The 25,181-nt window shown below is 43.7% G+C and overlaps 1 protein-coding gene across 1 annotated transcript in view; it reads right to left on the reverse strand.

Moving 5' to 3' along the window:
- Positions 1-5,121: 5,121 nt before the first annotated feature.
- Positions 5,122-25,181, reverse strand: part of LOC133135453 (diacylglycerol kinase theta) — a 45,839-nt gene continuing 25,779 nt past the window's right edge. The window contains exons 3-23 of the mRNA XM_061252465.1: positions 21,190-21,289; positions 19,375-19,460; positions 18,603-18,728; positions 16,455-16,608; positions 15,565-15,639; positions 15,329-15,429; positions 14,840-15,066; positions 12,465-12,555; positions 12,310-12,364; positions 11,843-11,904; positions 11,364-11,514; positions 11,103-11,141; positions 10,739-10,854; positions 10,307-10,458; positions 9,240-9,388; positions 8,948-9,126; positions 7,954-8,054; positions 7,526-7,672; positions 6,315-6,426; positions 5,623-5,775; positions 5,122-5,463 (exon numbers count right to left, since the gene is read on the reverse strand). Of these exons, the coding sequence (XP_061108449.1) occupies positions 5,362-5,463; positions 5,623-5,775; positions 6,315-6,426; positions 7,526-7,672; positions 7,954-8,054; positions 8,948-9,126; positions 9,240-9,388; positions 10,307-10,458; positions 10,739-10,854; positions 11,103-11,141; positions 11,364-11,514; positions 11,843-11,904; positions 12,310-12,364; positions 12,465-12,555; positions 14,840-15,066; positions 15,329-15,429; positions 15,565-15,639; positions 16,455-16,608; positions 18,603-18,728; positions 19,375-19,460; positions 21,190-21,289 (2,478 nt within the window). The 3' untranslated portion in view covers positions 5,122-5,361. The remainder of the gene's footprint in view (positions 5,464-5,622; positions 5,776-6,314; positions 6,427-7,525; positions 7,673-7,953; positions 8,055-8,947; positions 9,127-9,239; positions 9,389-10,306; positions 10,459-10,738; positions 10,855-11,102; positions 11,142-11,363; positions 11,515-11,842; positions 11,905-12,309; positions 12,365-12,464; positions 12,556-14,839; positions 15,067-15,328; positions 15,430-15,564; positions 15,640-16,454; positions 16,609-18,602; positions 18,729-19,374; positions 19,461-21,189; positions 21,290-25,181) is intronic.

Raw genomic sequence — 25,181 nt, forward strand, 5'->3', positions numbered from 1 at the left:
TGGTTCTCAATGTCAGTTTTCGCATTGAGAAACCATCTGAAATGGTTTTGATGGTCGCCAAATAGCATTGATTTCAATGGTAAGGAGACTAATACAAGAAACTACGTTTATTTTTTCATGCTCAGGTTGACATTACAGTGGAATTGCCCATATGCATGGCAGTGTCCCACTCCTTGCGGTACTTCTACATGGCAACTATGTATTCCAGACATTCTCTTACCACTGATGGCATCTCGAGGGATTCCCAAGCAGGAGTTGGAAAGGAAGGCAGTGAACCTTAAATACTGACAGAAGCACAGACTTAAAAAAACCCTTTCAAACTAATTACATTATTGTTGAGATGCAACACCTTACATTTCAGAATGAAGTGCTTACCAGAAGCCAGCTCACACAAAACACCTACAATGTGTGAAAGGTTATGTTTGCCTTAGGAATTAAACACATTTGTCCATGCTCTTCATATTGTCACAGACTTCTAGCACTTTGAAGTGTAAAAATGTCAAGTGGCACAACTCTCCTTAGGTGAATTCAAACAAATTAGCTGTCATGAAAAAGGTAGACATCCTTACCTCTGGCCTGGGTAGAGGGCTACAAAACAGACAGCATGTAGCCATTTGTTCATTTCTTGAAACTGCATTTATTTTTCATTGAATCAAAGTCAGTCAGCAAAACCAGTAAGGAAACACCATTTGGGACTGATGATAAATCACGTGACAGGACCTGATCAAATACAGACCCCTGGGAAAGACCCCATATCTAGGCTGAATGTTTTGTTAATGTCATTAATATATGTTCGGTTTCAAAACCAGGGCATGCTGTAGAAATAAATCCATGTCATTCCAGGGTGTTACCTGTGAATGCACAGTAACATCTAATTTTAAAACCTTAAATTTAGTATAAATGTTGTCTATACAAATTCTGAGGTCATCTGGACATGGTTAGCAATAACTGGAAGCTAAATCTGTTCACACAAAGAAATTAATTTGGTGAAACGATTAACTCAAGATTAGAGTTGCACCTATTCATAAGTCGTTTAGTTACTGTTTTAATATCATTATTAATATGTGTGTACATAAGTGGTATACATTTAAGTTATGAATGCATAGGCAACACTTAAATGAACACACAATTTTTAATTCCAGGTAATTAGCTGAACAAATAGCGCCACTGATTGGCCAGACTGTCTTCACACCTGGGTAGAAGATTAGCAGTTCTCAGCCCTCAAGGATAACATGGCAGTAGATCATGGCACAGTAAATTCAGCTGCATAGCCTACACTGCTGGCAACAACTGATAAACCTTTGACCTTTGGAGCCACAAACAATTACTGAACAGAAAATAATGTTAAAAAGAAGAGCCAACACAATACTAAAAAGTCCCACATATATTTAATTTTGTTGCTGGACACATAAGTTTGTAATATCTATATATATATATATATATATATATATATATATATATATATATATATATATATATATATAAATATATAGTTATATACTTTAACATTTATGTTACACAAAATGTACACTTAAAAGCATTTGTAAAACATTACAGTCAGTGCAAATGTCTTTACATTTCAAATTAAAAACAGCTGGTCTCTTCAAAAATATACATATTTGTTAAAACAGGGAACTCGTAACATGGTTAGACACACTAGCACGGACTAGAAAATAATGGTCATAAACCTTTTATTAAACAAAATCAACAGAAGTCAGAGGCACATTAGCTCACGTCAGTCGAGAGACCTTGAACTTTGACAAAAGATACTCACTGCACCAACGGAACAAACAGAGCACACATCATTAAGAACAGGTAAATACCACAACATTATAGAAGCACTTTAAGAGGCACTACATGGAATTCAAGCCCACAGACGACACAAAGAACAGCACTCGCCGGAAGTTTTTGCTAAGTGCGACAGGCATGGTGGACAGGAAGCGGCACAAGTATTGGCGACGTTAAACATGAAACCGTACCCATACATTGTGCTTCTGTAGCTTACGCCCCCGTCGGAGTATAAGACTTCTTGCGTTTGAGCCATAGTAGGGCAATGCAGGTAAGCGGCTGGAAAGTGCACATTGAAAAGCAAAAATAAATAGTTTACAGAGCATTCTCAAAATGTTGCCGTCATGTTGTGAAAAAACGTTAATGTAAGTGTGTCACTGGAAATAGGGAATGGGATGGCAACCGGCTAGAACTGTTGGAAAACACAACTTAATATCAGGACCGCGACCCCCCTCCCAAAAAACAAAACAAAAAAAAAACCAGCTCACCTAGCTTTACCCAATCCTTTTGAGACATTTTGTTTTTCCCCATTGGACTGACTAAATGTATAACCCTGAGTCATTTTTGTCACTGCGAATCACTTTGGCCAAACCCCCAGTTTCCTTGGTCTATTGAGGATACATTTTTGAAGCCTACAAGGAGCAGTGAAGAGTTTTGATGGAGTTGAATAACCAAAGTGAAGATTTGGTAACACAGGGCACGGAGGCATAGGACTATTCAAAAAGCAACATCAATCAATCAAAGCTTAGTCTCTTGGCACTAAAACAAGGTCAACCATATAGACCAGAGTACTCTACTTAGAGTGCTCTACTACACCAAGCACAAATTAACAGTTCAGTTTCAATTGATGCATATAACCCTCACTAAATGTTACTTTAAAGTTGTCTGGGGTCTTGACAGCTCATGCATCACCTACAGTACAACAAAGAATCATATATTAAATTCTCTAGGGCCGAGTATGTCAGTCCTATCTCTGTGTCTGAAAATAACATTCGACTTCAAGCACAGCAAAAACACATTCTTACATTTATGAATATCTTGTCCAAATAATAATAATAATATTTTAGCTTATGAGTGTTAAGGAACATTTTTAAGTAACCAGAGAACATGAGAATGACTATATTCATATTTTTGCATAAACATATTTCCTCTTCAAACAAGGATAAAAAAATCTTTTGTTGAACCAAAATAAAACAGATTTTTTTTTTCTCCAAAGGAAATGTTGAAGAAATCTATTTTCAGTGAGAACACCTAAAGAAACTGACGATTTGAAAATGTATTGAAGGACAAACAGACAAAACATTCTTTTGTTATTTCATAACACTTGCATGGCCAAATCTGCATGTTGTTTCACCTATGGCAGGTATGGCCACTCCTGAGAGCCACAAGGCCTGGGGCTTTTGTGGTTAACCCCTAGTCCTATTCATTTTATGGTTCCAAAAGTGTTGATTTTGGGGTGAAAACAAAACCTAGCTGCCATTTGGCTCTCAAAGCTCAAAGCTAGAGGTGCCTAGCTTCAAGTCTTAAAATACTAGGAAGCCCCTATGCTCAACCTTGAAGTCTTCAGATAAACATGGAAATTCCAGGGGGAACCGGATGACTCACATGTGGTCCATCATTTATAAGACACTTACAGGATTCACAATACACACAGCACTTAACACACTGGCACCAGACAATAGAACAAATTCATATCACGTTACTGTACAAAGGCAACATGCTCTTCTGGCTACTTTGACGCATGAAGAGGACTGTTCAAAAACAGGCGAAATCGGCACAGCTTTTACTTTTTAGACTCAACTGGAAGCCTGATTATCACAAAAGTAGTGAGATTCTATAATCTTAAGAGTCCCACCTTCTACAGCATGTAATATGGTCCGCACATCCCAAAATACATTTCATGAGAACATTTCAGCATTTTTTCCCCAAAAGCAAGAAAATCTGCCCCAAATATTTCATCCTGAGCAAAATTTTCTCTTCAGTCAGAACCATCCACAAACAAGACATGGAAATGTTCACATACTCTAGCTTTTCATTTATATATTTTCAGAAGGGTCCACCAAGGCCCACGAATATGCACATTGAAATACTGAAGTGTATGCTAAATTTGACCCCGTTTATATATATTTATGTTATTATTGACAACCCTGCTTAACAGCAAGCTTTCGACACAATAACAGCAATTGGCAGGTGCAATGAAAACTTTTTATACCTCTACGGGATCTCATCAGCAGACTGGCAGGGAAAGCAGAACTCTGCTCAAAAGTTCAGTACAGAATTGCAGAAATAAGCAGCTGGATGAACACCAAAAAGGAGAACAATAAAACGCCTGCACGCCTATTGTCAGTAAATGTGCCCTTGATTTGTCTAGTTTTGATTTCAGAATTGCTTCCTAGGTACTCAAGAGATACCAGGTAACCTATATAAGTAATGGATGTGTTTGTTGCCCCTTCAGCAGAAGGTGCTAGAAGAGAGAATTTGACATGAGGCATTGTTTCATGAACTTTTCAGAGAAACTGAACTGTCAACTGTCACTTCTGTCCAAACTCTGAACATGAGAATTTATCATTTCACCCACTTTCAGAACAGTAGTATGAAATTCTGAGGGCTGGTCATAATCGCTATGCTTAGCAGTAGCCATTTTTCCAATGGTGATGTGTTCATTGTAGAAATTATTATTGACTTGCACAAAATTTTAGAGACCCGCTTGCAGCATTAGGAAACAGCTCATCATACAATTTAGTTCATACATTGCTAAGTAGGTAAAAAAGTGGTAAGATTTGCTGTATTGTATCAAGCAATTCAAAAAATAAATACATTAAGACAATTGGAACTAAATTAATAAAGATTCATAATAATTTTAAATGAAAAGAGAAAATAGGTGAATATGAAGTGATTTATATTTCCAGAATTGTCTTGGCCCTATTCAATTTGAAAATGAGCTCGTAGCATATGTTGGATCGATATCCGCGAGCGCTTTTGTTTATTTATTTATTTATTTTCAGAAAACATTTTGCCCTTTCACATTTAAGAAGCTCTAAAAACCCATAAAGTTTATTGTCAGAATTTGGCGAACAAAACGGCTTTTTTACGCACTGAAATGCACAAAGCGTAATAATTGAAGCAAAGAGAAGCTTAACGTCTGGCCAGCATGTGATTGCAAATGTATTCTTACCTGCATTTATAGACCAGAGTGCAATGGCAAATGGAAGTTCAAGTAATGTGGAGCTTTTTATATATATATATATATATATATATATATATATATATATATATATATATATATATATATATATATATAAATAAAACAAAAAAACAATAACAATCGTTCAGGTCCTACCTAGCGCTTTCGATTCAACTGAGGCCTAAGTGCTGATTGGCCGGTAAAGGGACATATGGAAATGTGGGGTGGCAGCACCCGCCCCCTCGTGTCTGTTGCTCCAAGAACAACCTCTGCTGCCAGTGACAGAGGTCACCCCATTCGGAGGCGTTTCCGAGGCAGACTCCGCTTCTGTGAGGTCTGAGGAGGGCTGCACAGAGCCCCCACCTGCACCCCCGTGAGAGGGGTCCGAGTCAGTGGCCCCCGTTGCTAGGCGGGGGGGTCTCGCTCCTCGTCTCCTTCAAGCTTCCGGACTGTTTCTTCTGCTTGGTCTTTGACTTCCTCAGCATGCGCACCTGTTCACAGTTTAGTTTGCAGTTAATTTTAAAAAAAATTAACCCTGAACGAAAAATTCTAAAGCCCTCATAATAAAAATTATGCGCTTTATTGTAGTGAAAAATGATCCCTGATCCCTGACACTTTCCTGGCCTCTGTGTTCGACTTTCGCGTCTAACCTTTGGTCCAGCGGCAGAGATGATAATTTGCCCGGGCGCCTGGATCCAGGGTTCCCCGTCTACCTGCACGGGGATGGGCTTCATCACCGTGATGCGGATGTAGTTCCCCTGTGCCACACGAATCCCAGAGCGCAGCCCGCTCTGCACCTGACCCTGAGAGATATACGCAGACACACACATACACACACACACACACACACACACACACACACACACACACACAGACAGACACACGCACACAGACAGAGACACACACACAGACAGACACACAGAGACACACATGAGAGACACACACAAGAGACACGAATGATCACTCCTTTTACAGCAAAGTTGGGCAACAAGGGCTGCATCCGTTTCTGGTTTTCATGCCATCTTCTGGCCTTCATTACTGAATTAGCTCTAATGTTTTACTCCATCTAATATTTTAGCTACATTTCTTGAGAAGTGCATGAATGACAGTCAAAGACTGTTCTTGTGCGCCTTACTGTGATCTAATCAATGAGTCGTGGTCTATAGAGTCAATTACCCAGAATCGGAATCGCCCATTCCCGTTTTAAAGTATGGGTGAGAAATTATGGTCCTGGAGGTAGCCGGCTTTGACCACTAGGGGGTGTTGTGGGCATTCGCAATGGAGAGCGAGATGCAGGGAATGGGGGAACGGGAGGGATGAGGAGCGGATGGTTTTCACTCACCATGTGCACCACCCCGGTCACCCCCACCACCTCCAGCATGCCATCATCGATGCGGGGCTTCCCGAAGCGTGAGTCACTGTCTGAGCCCCACAGGTCCGCCCCAGAGCCCCAGCTGCACGGAGGAAACTGATCAACGGGGCCCTGCTGCGGTTTCACAACCAGAAACCTCTGTCCACAAACGCGAACAAACACGCACCCCTACACGTGTGAATGCACGCGTGCACATGCTCACAGACAGTGGGGTCCGTAAGTATTTGGACAGTGGTTCGGTTTTCTGTTCTTTTGGCTCTGTACTCCAGCACATTGGATCTGAAATGAAACACTGGATAAGATGGTAAAAGTGCAGACTGTCACCTTTACTTTGAGGGTACTAACATCCATATTGGGTGATCTGTGCAGGAATTACATCCCCTTATATACATAGTCCCTCCATTTTAGGGGACCAAAGGTAATTGGACGGTTGACTTCTCAGCTTCTTCTGAATAGTCAGGTGTACTCATTGTATTGGAGTGATTGCAGGAGCAAAGTGTGGAGGCAAAGAAAGAAAAAAAAAAGAAGAAAAAAAGAACTAAGAATCAAAGCACACCTTTCTTATGTGTGAAAGATGGTGGTGGGGGTATTATAGTTTGGGCATGTATGGGTGCCACAGGTGTTGGCTCACTTGCCTTCACTGATAATTTTACTGCTGATAGCAGCAGCGGAATTCATTCTGAAGTGTACCAAAGGATCTTATCTGCTCACATTCAATCAAATGCCTCCAAATTCACTGGATAGCCTTTCATCCCACAGCAAGGCATTGATCCCAAACACACACCAGTGCACTCTTCTTCATGATATTAATCAGTTTGTTTCAGTAAGCCTATTGTTTGTCCTACATCTCTGTATGTCTTGGCAAATCTTACACGGATCACCTGTTACGGATGTAAATACTAGAAAATTAAATCTTTAACCCAATATTTATTGTTTAATTTCAATATATGCTGGAGTACGGAGCCAAAAGAGCAGAAATTGTTCCACTCTCCAAATAATGTGTGAGTTGTGCGTGTGTTTGAATTTGCGAATAACCTGGGTATGTTGCATAAAAAAATGAAGCTTTTGATGCTGGGTAGCGCCACTTCCTATTTGTTCTCCTGCAGCTACAGGTTTCATGAAGGTTGTGGGTATGCTGTGTGTGTGTGTATTTTGTCTGTGCATTTGGGTTTGCTAATAACCTGGGGATGTTGAGGAAGATGAGGCCTTCAATGTTGGGTAGCTCGACTTCCTGTTTGTCCACCTGCAGTTTCAGGTCTTTATGAAGATTGCGGGTGTGGCTCAGCTTCTGCAGGCCCACCTTCACGTACACGCCTTTGTTATGAAACCTGCGAGGGACCCATTAAAATGTAACACTGCACCAAGACACTGGTGCACAGTACAAAAACCTACATCCTCATGCCATTTTAACAGAGCTACTGCCAAGTCTCTCAATCGTGTACAAAGAAGGTTCTCAAGCACAGGAAGTATGTCGTGTACATTGGAGGAAGTGGAACAGTATCACTCAGAACACTTTTCAGCATGTTCAAGAAATTCAGTGTGGTTGCTGTGTTCCGTTATGTCATTGGTTTGTGGCATGTGACTGGCCCTTTTTTTATGTTTGTGATACCTGCTGTTGAACTTGCCGGGCTCCTCTTCGCGGGCGTGGTGGAAGTCCAGGCTGAGCTCGGCGTCGATACCCAGGCCACAGTAGTTGCTCATCTGAACAATCTGTTGGGGAGGGAGAGAGGAAGTGCATGCAAGACTGCCCAATCACGATAACCTGGGATCCAACCAACAACATCTTGCCAATAGGGCCCAACCTTCAATTGCGGCAGCTTCCTTTATTACAGTACAGTACAGTACTTACAGTATTCACAGCTAATAGCAGGAGATTACATTACATTAAATGATTATTCCATTTGGGGGAAAGGCAGGTCACAAGAAACAATGAAACGTGAAACAGAATAGACAAAACGGGGGATGAAGACAAAAAAATTACAAGACAGGACAAGGCACTTTGTAATTAACTCTAACTGTAATACTGGTTGGGTCAGGGATCAGCAACTCATGGTCCTCAAAGGTGGACAGCTGCTGGTTTTCCATCCTCCCTTTACCTGGGAGTCAGGTGTGAAGACAGTGTGGCCAATCAGTAGCACTTATTACCCAGGAGTAAAGAAAACCAGGGCTGGATTTGGATTTGAGGGTCACAGTTGCTGATCCCTGGGTTAAGTGGTTGAGATCATGGTAAAGTGGGCAGGGAGTGGAAAGGCATATAGAGAGGCTCTCAAGGCATTGCAGAAAGGAAGGTGTCATCGAACGACTGAATGTTCTCAGAGTTCCTGTAACTTTTTCTAGGGTTGAGTGTTCTGTAAATCCTTTCAGTCCAAAGCCCAATATGAAGTGGCAGCAGCCAACTCGAAAGGGGTTTTGCCTTTTGTTGAAAAAATTTAGTCGATTAGATTTAATTTAATAGAGCTTACAACAATAGTACAGCAGTCATTTTGATTGGTTGAAAAGGTATACGGCTATATGGCACCCTGCGCTTGAGTGCCACATCGCACTCTCAGGACTGAAAGGGTTTATGTATGTTCTCGATGCTCAGGCGGCTGGCTGGGGGTTACCTTGGGGGGCTCCAGGATTCCGTTCTCCTTGCCGTCCTCCAGCACCTCTTGGGCGTCCAGCAGGATGGTCCAGCGGTCCATCAGCACCTCCTCCGCCTCGTCCACCGACAGCAGGACATTGAAGGGGTCCTCCCCGCTGTACCCCGCACCCCATCGCAGCACTCGAGCCAGGTCATTGCCTGAGAACGGGGAGGGGGTGGGGTGTGAATTCTGTTCCTTATCGTTTCCGTTGCCCATTGACGTGGCGGTCGCGTGAAGCGAGTTACCTGTACTCGACTGTAATCATCCTCACCTGTGCCCAGCGGCACGATGCCGATGGCGGGCTCGGCACACGAAAGCTTGTGCCGCACCTCCTCCAGGACCCCCAGCACCCAGCCCACAGTCCCGTCGCCACCGCACACCAGGATCCGGAAGTGCGGAACGTCTCGGAAAGTGTGCAGTCTGGGGAGGGAGGGAGGAGCAGGAGACCACAGAAGAATTAGAGAAACAGATCAAAGCAAATGAGGAAAGAGGGAGCAGAGCTGGGCCAAATATGTAATCGTCTTGGAATCAAATGCTTTTACGTGCAGGACTGATCTTGCCTAGAGCAATTGAGCCAACCAAGAGGAGCAGAAGGCAGGGTTTACACTTTTTGAGAGTGTTCTGTAGGCTCCAATACACCAGACAAGGTCAGTGAAGCGTAGAAAAGAATGACGTATTTGACCCAGGTCTGATACGGAGGCAGAGTCAGAGAAAACGACAGCACTGCTGAGAAACAAGGATTAGTCAATATCTCTGATCTGTTACAGTAATATTAGTCAATATCTTCCTCAAGACTGCAACACACACAGCTCTAAATGCCAAAGTTCACAAATCCCTCAAACTTTTACTTAGCTGAGATGAAACAACCTGAGATGAAACAATCTTTTTTTTCACAAAGAATGCCAGAGCAGGATTTACTGCATTATGAAACTGAAAAACTCTGTTCAGCCATAGTTGTCGACTCAAGAAACATTAACAAGTAGTTTCCCGTTTGAACTAGCTAATGTTTGGTCTAATTTGCGGCCTGACCAGAAATTAAGCAAATCTGAAGGGAACGGCGTCGCACTGAACCAGACCTTGGACAAATATGTAATCATTCTGGATTCAAATACTTTTCTGTGCTTGGCTAATTTTGCCTGGTGCAATTGAGTCAACCAAGTGGACCACAAGACAGCGGTTTGCACTTCTTGAGAGTATTAGGTTCCAATACACCAGGCAAGCTCGGTAAAGGTAGAAAAGGAATTTAATCCAAAACCATTCTGAAACTGCTCTGAATGCTTGCAACAGGGCCTTGTATACAAACTGGATTTAGGGAAGCTATCAGGGTCCAGCTCTTACCCCGCTAAAGGTCCCCCGCTGGTCAGCTCAAACACTTGATGTGGGTTCAGAAGCTTCCGGAAGCTGTAGAGGATCTCGCGGCCCTTCAGGCCACCGCTCTTAGGGTTGACATAGACCAGGAGCGGACTGCAGCCCCTAGGGAGTTTCTCGTGCTGAAAGGAGAGGATGCGGAGATAGAGAAGGTGCCTTTACTTCCATTCATTCCAAAAAATTATCACCAAAAGCCCAAACCATGAGACTACTGCTACTAGCAAATTAACTAACATTCTGAACCTGGAGACAAAATAATTAATTTATTAAAATGGGTGAATTCTTTTGGAAAATGTACCCAATGACAGATTTAAAACAGTTAATCTGAAGGTGCCAGTTGTAGTGGTTACTTTTGACCTCGTTGAAGACGAGAAGAAGACCTGTTGAGTGCTGCGTTTTTACCATGATCTCAGGGATGACCAGTGAGTACAGAGCCTTCCCGTCGATTGCTGTGTCTTTGGCCAGCATGTAGACCCGTTCAGCCTCGGAGAAACACGAGATTTCCAACACCACCACACCTGAGAAAGAATAGTGAGGGAAGAGCATGCAATTGTGAACATATGCACGTACACACACAGCGTCGGTAATCACTGTGTCTCCTCAAGGTAAACCAGTTGTTAACCCATCTGGGTCTCAGCAAATGATTAATCATTAGTTCAGGGCTACCCAACACTGTGCCTGGAGAGGTACCGACCTGAAAGTTATATATTGTATCATATATTGTTGTGCGGACAATTTTCATTGTGTTCGTGCTGAGTGGACTCACCTTGCCCAGCGTAAATGTGAGTGATAGTGACCAGGTGACCTGCATCAAAGTAGAAGAGAGAGCGGTAAAACAAGAGAAGCAATCCGTTGAGTTCACCTTGATCAAAATCAGTGCGTATATAGTTTACAACTGAGGTGACTGGCCGAATGTTTTAACCCAAAGGTGAATCGTACATAAGCAAACACTAAGCAAAATTACAATACAATTCAGCAGTTGTAATTCAGTGATGCCAACGAGACCTTGTGAAAGGAAGAGACTCACTCTTGATGGCCAGGTGTTCCTGAAGGAGGTCTGCGTACTCCTCCCTGCCGAGCTGCGTGGGAAACCCCCCCACCATCAGGGAGACCTGAACCACACTGTTCCTGCGCTCCACCACGTACAGCCGTGTCTGGTTCATCTGCCGCAGGGACGTCTGCGCAGCGTGTGACAAAAGCAGGCACACACACACACACACACACACACACAAATAAGCACAAACGCGTGTATTGTATGTGCAGACCAGAACAAAAGCAAAGAAACACACACGTGGATGCAGAAACGCAGACACCCAAATATGCACACGCAAAGATACAGACACAAATACAAATAGAAAGATACCCAAGCGCACGCACATGACAGAGAGAGACACAAACGCACACAGAGACACACACAGACACACAGGACACAGAGTTCATTGCCATTTGCTTCCCATTCCTGAACTGTAACATTGGGTCTGTTCATTCAGAGCAGGTTCCTCACACCTTTCTGATCTCCTGCAGCTTGTCCAACACGAGCTCCTGGCCTGACAGCACCTGCCGCAGGACTGAAGGGAGATCAGGAAGAGTGTTAGAAATGACATACACCAACCAATGAAGTACACCAACACAGCTCACAGCCCTGTTACAGTAATGGTCTTCAATGCTGATACAGTAATGCTCTTTAGCCCTGTTACAGTAATGGTCTTCAACCCTGATACAGTAATGCTCTTTAGCCCTGTTACAGTAATGGTCTTCAACCCTGATACAGTAATGCCCTTTAGCCCTGATACAGTAATACTCCTCAGTGCTGATACAGTAATGCTCTTTAGCCCTGTTACAGTAATACTGTTCAATGATGATACAGTAATGCTCTTTAGCCCTGTTACAGTAATACTCCTCAGTGCTGATACAGTAATGCTCTTTAGTCCTGTTACAGTAGGGCCAAATTCTTGAGAAGGACCAAGTCTCACCTTGTTTACTACTCATGGACACCTCCACCAGATTGTATCCCACAGGGTTTTCATCCTGATGACACACACGCACACATTAGAGACACTGTTAGTCAGGTTGATAGTAGACAATTTATACGGCTGAATTTCACACCAATACCAGAGTCATCCAGTACCTGCTTGCCCAGCTGTTTCAAGACTTCCTGGACCACAGAGTCTGCCGTGCTGTTCCTGGAGACGGAGATGGAGATGTATGCCACGCCCACTCTGTCGACAACGGATGGCATGAATTAAAGGACAGCACGACAGTGGAGTTTAGAATTTAATTTCTTCAGCCTAGAACATTACTCCCATTTTGGCTTCTATACCCATTTTGGACTCTTCCAGTGCACAACAGATTTTTATTGTCATTTAGCTGCCTTCTGTCACTAGTGGGCGGGATCAAGCTTTTAAATCGGCCATTGCTGACAAGCAATTCTAGTTGCATGTTTAAATCATTCAAAATGAAGATGCCTGCTCATACTGTCTAACCGAATGGAGGATAGTTCCAACCATGATAACGCTGGTTGCAGCGTTACTGCAATTCTTGGAGTACAAACCTGGGTAAAATATGTCATTGTTTTGGATTCAGACGGCGGGGACAGTATTTTGTAGGTTCCAATACACCAGACAAGCTCAGTAAAGCGTGGAAAAGTATTTGAATCCAAAACAATGTATTTGACCCAGGTCTGTTGGGGGGGGGTCGAAGCCCCCGGGTGCAATCGCCAGTCAAACTGCGGAGCCACAGCGAGCAGCTGTTGGCCCTCGTTTTGAAGGAAGCGAGCAGTGGCGACCATCCTCCAGGAGTGAAAGACAATACCGCCCCGAGTGGACGGACCTGCAGTGGAGAACTGGCCTTCCGAATAAAAAGTAGCGTGAAGCGGGCGCCATACACAGGCCATTAATAATAAATAACTGGCTTCATTAGCCTGAGCTAGGCCTCGCGCAGGCTTGCTTTGCCTCAAAATGGATTCCGGAGTCTGGCGCTGGCACCAAAGAAGCTTTTGCTTCGGTGCATAATGTTGTATACAGAGCAGACATCTGTATATTACACTCCACACCCTGCTACCGCATGCAGATAAAAGCCTTCGGCTAAACAATGCGAGAGGGCAACTGCAATAAAGTGCAGCAGGAAATGCGATTTGGACTGCTGGGCACCGCCACAAGTGGGCTAATCGAATAATGTGGTTTCCACTCGCAAATCAGATCTGACTTCTCCACATGCTTTTCCAGGAAACTGTGACCGTTCAGAGGACCGCTCCCGTTGTGGAAGCCGTGAATGCTGACCACAGTACACTACGGTCATTAAAAAAAGTGTGCTCCAAGGCTGCTTATTCAATGAGTGAATGGGTAAGCGCTGTCGTTCGAACCTGGGGACAGGGTAAACCCGGTAATGCACAACCTGCCTACACGATGAAGCCAGTACGATGACATGATAAACGCTAGAGATATGCTAACCATTCCGAATTTGGTTAAGCCCTGACAGCGTTTATAGATATACCTCCTGGAAAATGAAAGATCATATTTTAATAATAATAATAATAAACGTAGATTGTTTATTATTTCATGCCCTTCGAGAGGGTTGAAAGTGACGAAATTCAAGCCACATTAGTTGAAGCTGAATTGAGCTGTGAGCATTCACAGTGCAGGAGGGCCTCCTTCAGTGCTAATGTATACCTACAGGCTTAGCCGAAACAACAGATAATTGAGGGAGAGAGGGAGGGAAGGTGGATAAGAGAGAAAGACTTTTATACAATTATTTTGCTGAGCCAAAACTTGTGTGCAGGTGAATAAATGGACTATAAAGGTAGCAAAGCTGTTTCAGGCAGGGACTCACAACTCACTTAGATGCCACACCAACCTGTATGTTCTCCAACTGATCTGAATTTTAAGCTGTATATTGTATTTAATTGGTACATGCCCTAACTGACATTCACGAAAACTGTTCGTTCCTTCATCAGTGCTACAAAGACTGCCTTCTGGCTACAACTGCACACTGCCACCACCATATTGTTCTCATCTTGGAACCATAAGGTATAAGCTCTACAGGGCACTCAAATCGAAAGCACAAGGCAAAATATACAACTGAATGGAGTTCAGAATTAATGTTAATGTATTAATGTAATTAGGTTCTATGGAGAAAGACTGACCATCGTTTGTCGACCCAAAGGTCAAACCAAGATAACCATTTGTTCCCTTCAGGGAGTTTTTCCTCACCACCATTTCAGGCTTCCCCCCCTCCTTTCTTTTACTCCGCAAAGCTTCTTTGTGACAGTCTTCTGTGAAAAGCACTATACAAATAAAACCAAATTTAAATGAACTATCCATGGGTTGTATTTATTTTCAGAAATTGCCTGTTCCATCCTTTTCACATGTTGAGGAAAAGGTGGTTTACATGTGGTTTGGGTTCCTGACTGGAATTCCATACAGTAATGAACGAAGTTGGGTCATTCCATCAGACATGAATAGGGGTGCATAGCGCTTGCTCCGATTCCCTCCCCGTAGCACTCACTTGAGCCAGCCCGGATAGATCTTGACAACCTCCGAATCACTCGGTTTTGCTCTCAGGATCCAGGCTTCCGGAGCACTATCCCTGAACACGGACTTGTTGTCGGGTTTGTTGTCAGGGGCGCCGTTGCGGTTGATGATGTCATCGCTGAGCAGGGCCTGTTGGCCGTACACCTGGAGCTCATAGTCCTGTGGCTCGTCTGGGATATAGAATGCCCTCAGTGCGGCTTCCTGTAGAAACGGGCGCACACAGTCACAAACACATGCAAAACATTACATTAAATGTTATTTGGCAGACTCTTTTATCCAAAGCGACTAAGTTGGTTAGACTAATAGGAGACAATCACCCCTGGAGCAAGGTGGGATTAAGGGCCTTACTCAAGGGCCCAACAGCTGTGCGGATCTTATCGTGGCAACCCCGGGAATCGAATGTGTGTGGGAATGTGCACTTTGTTGCACATCGCTCTGGATAGGGAGGAGGGAGGATTCTCACCACAACTTCCTCATTCTTAGTAATACGGGGAATGGAGACCTGCCGGAACTGGTTGCGTCTGACCGCATCGTCCCCGTCAAACACCTTGAGAGTCTGTTTGCCTGCATACAAATGGAGAAAAGAACACATTAGCATTTTTACCATTTTCTGGGAGTGGCACGGCTCTGCTAAAGCAAAGACGCCGACAGCCAAGTTTCTTCCAGTCTGGCAACCATGCCATCTGTCCTTGTACCTACCTGAGTCTGGTGACGACGAAGGCTGGTTCTCTTTTGAAGCAGCTGGAGGTGGAGTGTCGACGTCGTCTGAATGATCTGGTCCGAGAAATAAATCAGGTGAGAAAAAGGTGCAAACTTTTCTGAAGAACTGTCATCATTTTCTATCTGCATAGGGCCTGGGCTACTGATAGAGTAAGGAAGTGGACCCAAAGCAAACTGCTACCATCTGGAATCAATAAAAGTTGCTAGGATGGGCAATTCTGAAACTCCACAGAGGAAAACCCTGGGAAAGTGTCCGTCTGGTTGTACCAAGACCTATCAATCTGGTGAAATTCATTCAAAACAGCATAGCTTTGCCTACGAGAAAGGTTAATGTGGAGTAAACACAAGTAAGGACAAAACTGAGATACAAGTAAAAATGTGAACAGGTGAAAATGGCTCCAATAATAGTCCCAGTTTAAAGGAATACACAAACGTTCTGGGGAAAAAAAGACTTAGATCTCAGTTCAATTTCATTTTCATGTATTCACTGGGTCTGTTTCCATGTTAGCATAACCTGTTTGCTTACCATAAAGACTTGAAGCCTATAGGAGTCAGTAGCCTACTTCCTTCAAAGTGAATGAACACACCTTACAGCAATTCCGAAGCGGTCTTATTTACACAAGGTATCATGTGTATTTGAAAAACAAAAAAATTGTTTCAAATACAAGTGCAAATAAGACAGCTTCGGAGCACTCCATTGCCACTCTACTTTAACTCCATTGCCGACTCAGATGCTTCTTCTGCTGGGGATGCTTCCTGAAGACAGCACTAAGAAAGACCACGCCTGTGGACCACGCCAGGAATCCTGGCCAAGGATCTAACGCAGTAATGCTTGTGAGGGATGGGGATGAGGGCAAAGGGAGCTTTACCAAGCTCGGTCTGGGAGCTCTCGGAGATGCGGAAGCAGTGCAGTTTGCTGAAGTTGCGGGAAGAGAGGCGAACGCAGCCCGGGGAAAGGATCATTTTCCTCAGGCGCCCCAGCCCGCAGTCCGGGGGCACGATGACGAAACACGAGGCGTGCGTCTGCAAATAAGCACGGCTCAGTGTAAATGTAAAAGCAACAAAGTAGTCCACAAACACAGTGGAACAACAAGATCAATAACAGTACGGGCACAGCAACAGGTGTCAAGAAAAACAAGGACAGCACTAAGGCTCCAGAGCAGGGGTGTCAAACTCCAGTCCAGGAGGGCCACAGTGTGTACAGGTATTTATGGTTTTCCCTTCCATCAGCAGCCAATTAAGGCCTTGAATAATGTGTGCCAATCAGAATAATTGAATAATTAGCCAATCAAATACTTAAATTAATCACTTGTATGGAAACACACCGAAAAGCAGAAGACATTAGACCCTCCAGGACACAGCAGTAAGACTCAGAACAGTTGGGCCCAATCGCGTGCCTTGGAGGTCCGAGACGGGTTTTCCTTCCAACCTATCCCTTTACCTGTTGAGTTCTCCAATTAGTTTGATCCTCTCAAGTTGAAGATGTCTTAATTCATTAAATCAGCCAGTCTAGTGATTGGTTTGACTGAAAACATAGTCTTTGCGTGCCATGTCACGTGTTTGATCACCGCATGCTATGACAAGGGCACAGCGGCTTATAACAGTTTATTACAACAAAAACATGGCAATAACAACCTATACCAAGAACACAGTAACTAGACGTGGAAATAAGGTCTACAACATCAAGGACATCCATAACCTTATGACAACAAAGACATGGAAATATGTCTATAGCGACAAGGGCAGAGGAATGAGAGTGTATTAAAAGGACATACTGTTGTAATGAGCATTTCTCACAAAGGCACAGAAAAAAAAGTCTATTACCCTGTTCCTGAAATCACAGTCAGAGGGTGTTCTCACACCCTATCAGGTGTGAGTTTGGCCAATCAGCAGCACTATTTGTTCAATTAATTACTTGGGAGAAGGGAAAACCAGGACTGGTTCTGGGTTTGAGGATCCCTGGTCTATAAGAAGGGCACAGGAATATTGGCAATAAGAGTCGATAACCACAAGGTCATAGGAATGAGAGTCTATAAAAGAAAGGGATGAGAGTGTATAAACAGGGCATAGTAATGAGTGTCTTCTACAGGAGCAAAAAGACACTATAAACACAAAGACAATAAGAGTCCAACAGAGGCACAGGAGTATAACAGCCCAGCGACTACGGGACTGCAACATCCGTGGACATTTTCAAAATAAATCTTGACACACCTAAGGGGCGTCTTAGCGTGAAATTTTTTCATGGGGTTAGACCTGGCTCAGGTGCCTTGGAAAGGAAAGGTTGAACCAGTCTCTGGGGTTGGACCTTGTTATTTTCGACAATGAGAGTCGGACCACTTATAATCTTAATCATTTTGTTTTGTTTTTATTTTTATTCTGTTTTATTTAGTTTATTTCTGTTTATTTTATTTTATCTGCATGTACAGCACATTGTGTTGCAGGCGTGTATAAAATGTGCTATGGAATAATGTTTGGCTTGCTTGCTTGCATGTACACCTGCAGCAGTGAAAACACGGAGCCGCTTCAGTTGGTGCTGACATCGAGCTAAAAGAAAACTGGTGACTGTGTGGAAAATATGAAGCCATGGCTACAGAACAGCGTGTACTGCCACAAATGGGACCATGGAGAGCAATCGCTGTCCACACAGTGGAAAGTGGAATTATCAAGCTACATGACCAGACACAAACAGACTCAAATATGTTTCTATGCTTTACTGAGCTTGGCTGGTGTACCTATGAAATACTCTTAAAAAGTGGAAGCCCACCTTCTGGTCCTCTTGCTAGGCTCAATTACACCAGGCAAGATGAAATTGAGCAGGTATTTGTTACCAAGTATGAGGACAACGCTTTGTTAGTTAGCTAGTTATTTAGCAAGCATTCAAAATTAATTATGGAGCAATGGCTTCAGCACTCATTGATATGCCCAGTGGGGTAAGTATCTGTACAAAGCAAATCTATCAAGTTATCCCCCCTCCTCACTGATGCCCCGCAGCTCTTCGGCGCCCCCTGGTTGCGTACCGTGATGCCGCACCACTCACACCTCATCCCCGACAGGACCTCGGAGGATCCGCAGGTGCGTCTACACATCTCGCAGCGTGCTCCCGATGACATATTTCCCTCCCTCCAGTGATGGTGGTATGTGTCCTGAGAATGAAAAGGAAAAAAAAAAGGGGGGGGTCATAGGTCACTAAGTACAATGCACTCGGCACACACACCAGTGATTTTACATGTCTCTAATGTCCAGAAAGTGCCTAAAATAGTCGAGACGCAGCACGAAATGGTTCATGCACGCTCGCGTTGAGACCACAGCAGTGCTGGAAGTTGACCCAACATCAACAATATGGTCACCACAGCACAATGCACACAAAGCCATGCTGGTTTAGCATATATGCTGCGTGGTAGCAGCAGCCATTAGATACACCAAAGTATGGGCAGATTAAGAGCATGCCTCTGTGATTGTGATTGGACCGCATGTCCTAACATGACCTGAGAGGTCCTGTTCCTGTCAGACTGAAACAAAACTGGCAACTGTATGGTTCCGACTATGCCTTGGACCAATCGTTGAAAGGTTTAATGCAAGGCTTTACACGGCAACGTTTTTGGGGAACACGGTCAATCAGTAGGACAGGCTTAAATACATTGGCACTGCTCGAAAGAGGTAGAAACACCCCTGATAAGCATGTCCATCAATGCTTACAATATTTGGCTGGGTGAGGTGCAGAGGGCTACAGAAACAGAAAACATTGGCAAAAAGAAAACATTTATCTGTGGGTAGGGCAGTTCCACTCACGTAGTCCTGGTTACCATCCTGGTGGCAGAATCGGCAGTCGCTGCAGCTGAAGGGCGCGCAGTCAGCATGGACATGCAGCTCGCAAACTGAAACACGCACATCGCATTACATCAACAAGCTGCTCTTCTGCAGAGCCGCTAGCAGAGCAAAGAAAGGCTAAAATTAGATTAGGTTTGACTTCTCCTATTCAGCTTATTATACACGTTTGACAAGTCAAAATATATACCCATATACATGCAGTCGATAAGTATTTGGACAGTGGTATAATTTCTGTTCGTTTGGCTCTCACTGCGGCACATTGGATTTGAAATTAGGTTAAATTGCAGTGTAGGAATTCCACCTCTTTTATAGTCTCCCCATTTTAGGGAACCAAAAGTAATCGGGACAGTTCTCAGCAGTTTCTGATTAGTCAGGTGTATTCAATCGCTTCCTTAATACAGATGAGAAAGCTTTCAGTATCTAGTCTTGATTGTAAGCTATTGATTATCTGAGTCTGTTATAGATATTTGCCAACATGAGGATGAGAATTGTGCCAATAACAGTCAAGGATGCCATTATGAGGTTGAGAAAAAAGGAAAAAACAGTCAGAGACATATGCCAAACAATAGGCTTTTACCAAAATAAAAGAAGACTTCACAAACAGATCTACAGAGACAACACTGCAAGACACAAACCACTAGTTAGCTGAAGAACAGGATGGCCAGGTTGCACTTTGCCAAAAAGAGTACCTAAAAGAGCCAACAAAGTTCTGGAAAAAAGTCTTGTGGACAGATGAAACCAAGATTGAGATCATCATAAGATTGATGAGTGATGGCAAGAGAAAAGAGTGGAGGCAAAAAGAAACTGCCCAAGAACTAAATAACCCATCTGTGAAACATGGTAGTGGGGATGTTATAGTTTGAGCGTGTATGGCCACAGGTGCTGGATCACTAGCCATTGATAAAGTAACTGGTACTGGCAGCAGCAGAATTAATTCTGAAGTGTACAGAAGCATCTTATCTGCTTTTAATCAAAATGTCTCTAAACTCATTGGATGGTGATTCATCCCACAGCAAAAAATGATCCCAAACATACACCAGTGCTCCATTTCTTCTTAATGATGAAATAGAGTGGTTTGAAACTTAACAGTTTGTTTTGGTAAGCCTCTTGTTTGGCTTATGTCTCTGAAAGTTTTTTTATTTCTCATAATGGCTTCCTTGATTTTCATTGACGCAACTCTGGTCCTCATGTTGACAAACACCAATAACTGATTCAAAAGACAATCAAAACCCTAGAATCAAGACTAGATACTGAAACACTACCTGCACTAAGTTTGTGATTGAATAAACCCAACCAATCAGAAACAGCAGAGAAGCAAAATGTCCAATTACTTTTGGTTCCCATAAAATGGGGGGACTATATATAAAAAACAATGTAATCGCAGAACACATGATATGGATATAATTGCAGACCAGTCAGAAACCAAACAGTCAATAAGGAAGGCTTCAAGATGTGTCACTACAGGGATATTTATTCACTAACAAAATAGTGTCTCTAAAACAAGCATGAAGCTGATGCCTACGGATGGCTGGGCCTGCTGTTTGTGTGCATCTTAGGATTTGCTGGTAGTGATTTGTGTAAACAATTCCACAAGCAGATGCTAAATCGGCAGAACATAACTGGAGAGCTGTGAGACGGTTGCATTGTTTGCTGAGCTTGAATATCCAAACGACGGAAGCTAATTGGTACACTAAAATAAGTACAGGAACACATAAGGTTGAAAGTTGCATTTCGGGCAGGAGTGGGAGGGGCCAGGCGGAAGGGGCAGGACCTCACCTTCACAGCGCAGAGCGGGGCTTCCCTCCAGGTGCTTGCGACACACGCAGCAGAACCTCTTTTTCTGGCCTGCTGGGCCGAAGCAGTGGGCCACTGGTACCTGAAGAGGGGAGGGGGGATTATATTCCGTCAACTCTTCTGATAAAACACGTCTCTAATGTGTTTAGCAATACGACCCCCCCTCCCCCAGCCCCATGCGTGGCACATGCCAGCGTGTACAAGGAATCCCGGGGAGTGTGCCGCAGACTGGAGGGTGGGGAATTCCTCTGTCTCACGCTCCATTATGCTCCATTACGCTCCTTCAGCTCCGTTAGAGCACTGCTGACCTTGGGATAGTAGCGGCTGGTACAACCGCTCCCCCGGAACTGAGGCACATTGCCAACGCACATACACACACACACACACATGCAGGGAAAGGAAATTGCTCTCGCCCATGTGTGAGCGCGCACACAAGGAAATTACTCTAGCCCATATGCACACACACACACGCACACACGCAAGCACACGCACAAACACAGCAACCACACAGGAGCATACACACACACACAGTCAGAGAGAAACAAGGAAGTCACCACTGTCATTATGTATCAAGCGGAGCCCGACAGTATGCGTAAACTGTGTATGAAGGAAGTCGTAACTTCAGCGCATAGTATACTTCCCTCGCTGTGGTCGTGCCCGTACCAATTTTGGGTGAGGAGCAGAGCCTTCTCGTGCGGAGTGCAGAGAGGAGGCCGAGAAATGCGCCCTATAGACCTTTTGTTCTTGGCTGAAGAAGGCTCTTGGACGCGGGGAATGTGATGTTGAGGGCGTTAGACAGAGGGTAAAGGTGGAAGAAAGCCATTGCAGATGTTGAGGAGGCCAGTAGCCTTTTCTGCCGGCCACCGCAATGAACAAAAAAAAAAAAAAAGTTTTGTTATTGCACAAAAAAAATAAAAAAAAATAAAAAAAATAAAATAAGACTGTGGCTAGGCAATACCATCCACAGTCTGAAATGTCTTCAAAAGGTTTGGCTTGGTGCGGCCAATTGAAAACTTTCCTAGGTTACAAACTTGCTCTAATGAGCACCAAGCTGTTCCAGGGAACTTCATTAAAAATGATAGGCACAGGAACAGACGCAATGGCTGGGTAATCTACAGGAAGCACATTGTTCTCACGTTGTTCTACTAAAGACCCACCACCGCTTAGCACAAATATAGATTGTAGGCTACTTGCAACCCAATGAAAAATGATAACGTTCTTGCATAGACCTGGGTCAAACTCAATCGTTTTGGTTTCAAATACTGTCCTAGGCTTTGTTGAGCTCGTCTGGTGTATTGGAACAAATTAAATATTTTCAAAAAGTCAGAATCCCGCTGTCTGGTCCTCTTGGTTGACTCAATTGCACCAGACAAGCTCAATTGAACTCAGAACCGTATTTGAATCTGAAACAATTACGTACATATTTTACCCAGGTCTGATTTATGCGTCTGGAAATTTGTGCATGTACCCCATGTGATTATGTGTTTGCCGATGCCGTGCACATGCATGGATACACATGCCTGTGTGATGGGGAGGAGACCTATGAACTAGCCTCTCAGATGGAGGTCACATGTTGGCTTTGGGAAAAGGAGACTAATGCCCAGCAATTAAAGGTCTGCTACAACGTTTCTGTTGGCTCTATGGTACCAAGATGCCAAACAGCTGACATTTACATTTACTAGCCAGTTTTCCATCTCGCTGTCCAATCAACAGAGTATGACTGTGTCTGCAACATTACAAAATTCTACAGGTGTGCGACACTGACGAAAAATTATGCAACAAAGGGTATGCAACAAAGCATAAATCAGGCTTTACAGAAAGCCCTGGTTACCACGGTCATGTCCTGACGCCATCGCGCCCCGCATCATGCTAAGCGGACTACTTCTTGGAAGCTCAAAACAGCTCAATTGAAAGAGTAACCAAAACTAAATTCTATAGTCAACTGACATTAAACGAAAGAGGCGAGACCGCATGAGAACATATATGAATCATAAAAACAGTACGTGACGATCACGTCAATGCCTGTGTTCTGTGAGAAACGGCACTTCTGGCATTTGTTTTGCAAAATATGGATAATCAAACCAAGACTGGGTGACCAGTTATACGTTTTGAATTCATTTAAAAATCTGCACCGCTTCATCAAGTCGGAACGGCATGCAAAATAAATACCGTCAGTCTCCCAGAATTTGAAACTGCTTCCCGATACCTGCGAGTGGACAGTAATCATCCACAAATCAGCACCACAGGCAGAAGTGTGCTTTATACTGCAGCGAACTGATGAACAGTCACAAATTATGAACAGAAAGATGTCGGAATCCCCCCGCAGGTTTTGTAGTGGGGAACCCCCACTCCATGGTCAAAGTTACCTAGTTCACATTTCATCCACGTTCTGATGTTTGATCTGAACAACGACTGGACCTCTTGACCATATATGCATGCTTTTATGCATCGAGTTGCTGCCACAAACATTTACATCAACAAGCTGGTGTATAGGTGTACCTAATAAAGTGGTCCTAACTGAGTGTCTAATTCTGCTGCCTTCAGGCTTTGGCGTCCGTTTGCAAATATTGTGAGACACAACACATGTTCTCCTTCCTGCAACTTGCTAGTTTGAAATGTAGACCATCTGTACAGTGTCTTAATGAGTAATGTGGACATAATTGACCAAAAACATGCAACTTGCATCAAAGTACATGCAGCAGAATCCTTCTCAAACTAGAACAGCTGTGTTGGTTGTTTGTGGAGGTTTTCAGCTCAAACAGAGCATAATTATTGTATTCTGATTTTGTATATTTTTAGCCACAGTCACTTCTGTGAATTGCAGTTTTTTTGGGTTCTTGCTTGGTGGAAGTGTTAAAGTGGACAGCAACAAATAGATAATAACGCCCCACCCCCCCCGCTCCCCCGCCCCATCCTGCTCCCTCCCCTCCACCCTCTCTCCCCCGGCTGCCCACAACAATACGCTTCCTCCCCAAAAACATCCACCCGTCCTGGGGTCTGCATTTGCCATTTCTGAGCGCTGGCCACAGTTCCTGTGTCCGAGGGGGTGCTCAATATCGGGAAGCCAGAACAAGAGGTCGATGGCTTCCTTCCTGTTGGGGACTGGAGGGGACAGGGGGGAACCGCAGTGATGCTTGGGAGAGCCTGTGCTTAAAATAGATACCCCCAACACCCGGTTAACTCGTCTGCTTGCCATTCTCAGCCTTTGTCTGGAACTTGGTGGGAAGAGGTGCTCTCTGATCCAGAGTCTCTGGTAGAGTCACACCTCCGGCAGGTGCCCCCGGTTCAGAGTGGTACCTGGTATCTGCATTTCGGATCCCACAGCGATTTGGGGACCTTTTCGGGTGTAAAACCTGATTAAGGTAGTGTGGAGGACAGCAAAACAAATATCAGTGTGCTTAGTGTTCCATCAACAAGTTTACTGCAAAGCCTGCTGCAAATCTCCCAGGGCTATCATTATTTTGGTAATGGAAGCTTCTAGAATATACAGGCAGTCTTAGGCAGCCTATTTTTTTTGGTCTGATGTTTGTTTTCTGGATTAGTTTGTCAATACAAAAAAATATATTTTTGTATTTCGTTAAATAAATATTAAGTAATACACCACTTTTCAGATAAACACTTGATCAAGGCTGTCTGTGATTAACTAGACAGCCAGAAGTAAGTAAGGCAGCCAAAGTCTGCAGCTGAATATTTTATAAAACTGCAGGACAGTGTATTGAGGAGAATTACATGACATTATTGGCATTTGGTAGACACTCTTATCCAGAGCCATGTACACAGTGCAAAGTGCATACCCATGACGGGTATAGTGTGTTAAAAGTCCCTATAGGAAAGTAAAAAAATGCATATGTCCATTTCACATATATAGTCAGTAAGCACTTTTAGGTAGACCTATACATCAGCTTGTTAATGCAAATACTTCATCAGCCAATCACGTGGCAGCAACCAAATGCATAAAAGCATGCAGACAATGG

This window comes from Conger conger, chromosome 8 (assembly GCF_963514075.1).
Source record: "Conger conger chromosome 8, fConCon1.1, whole genome shotgun sequence".
Classification (NCBI taxonomy): domain Eukaryota; kingdom Metazoa; phylum Chordata; class Actinopteri; order Anguilliformes; family Congridae; genus Conger; species Conger conger.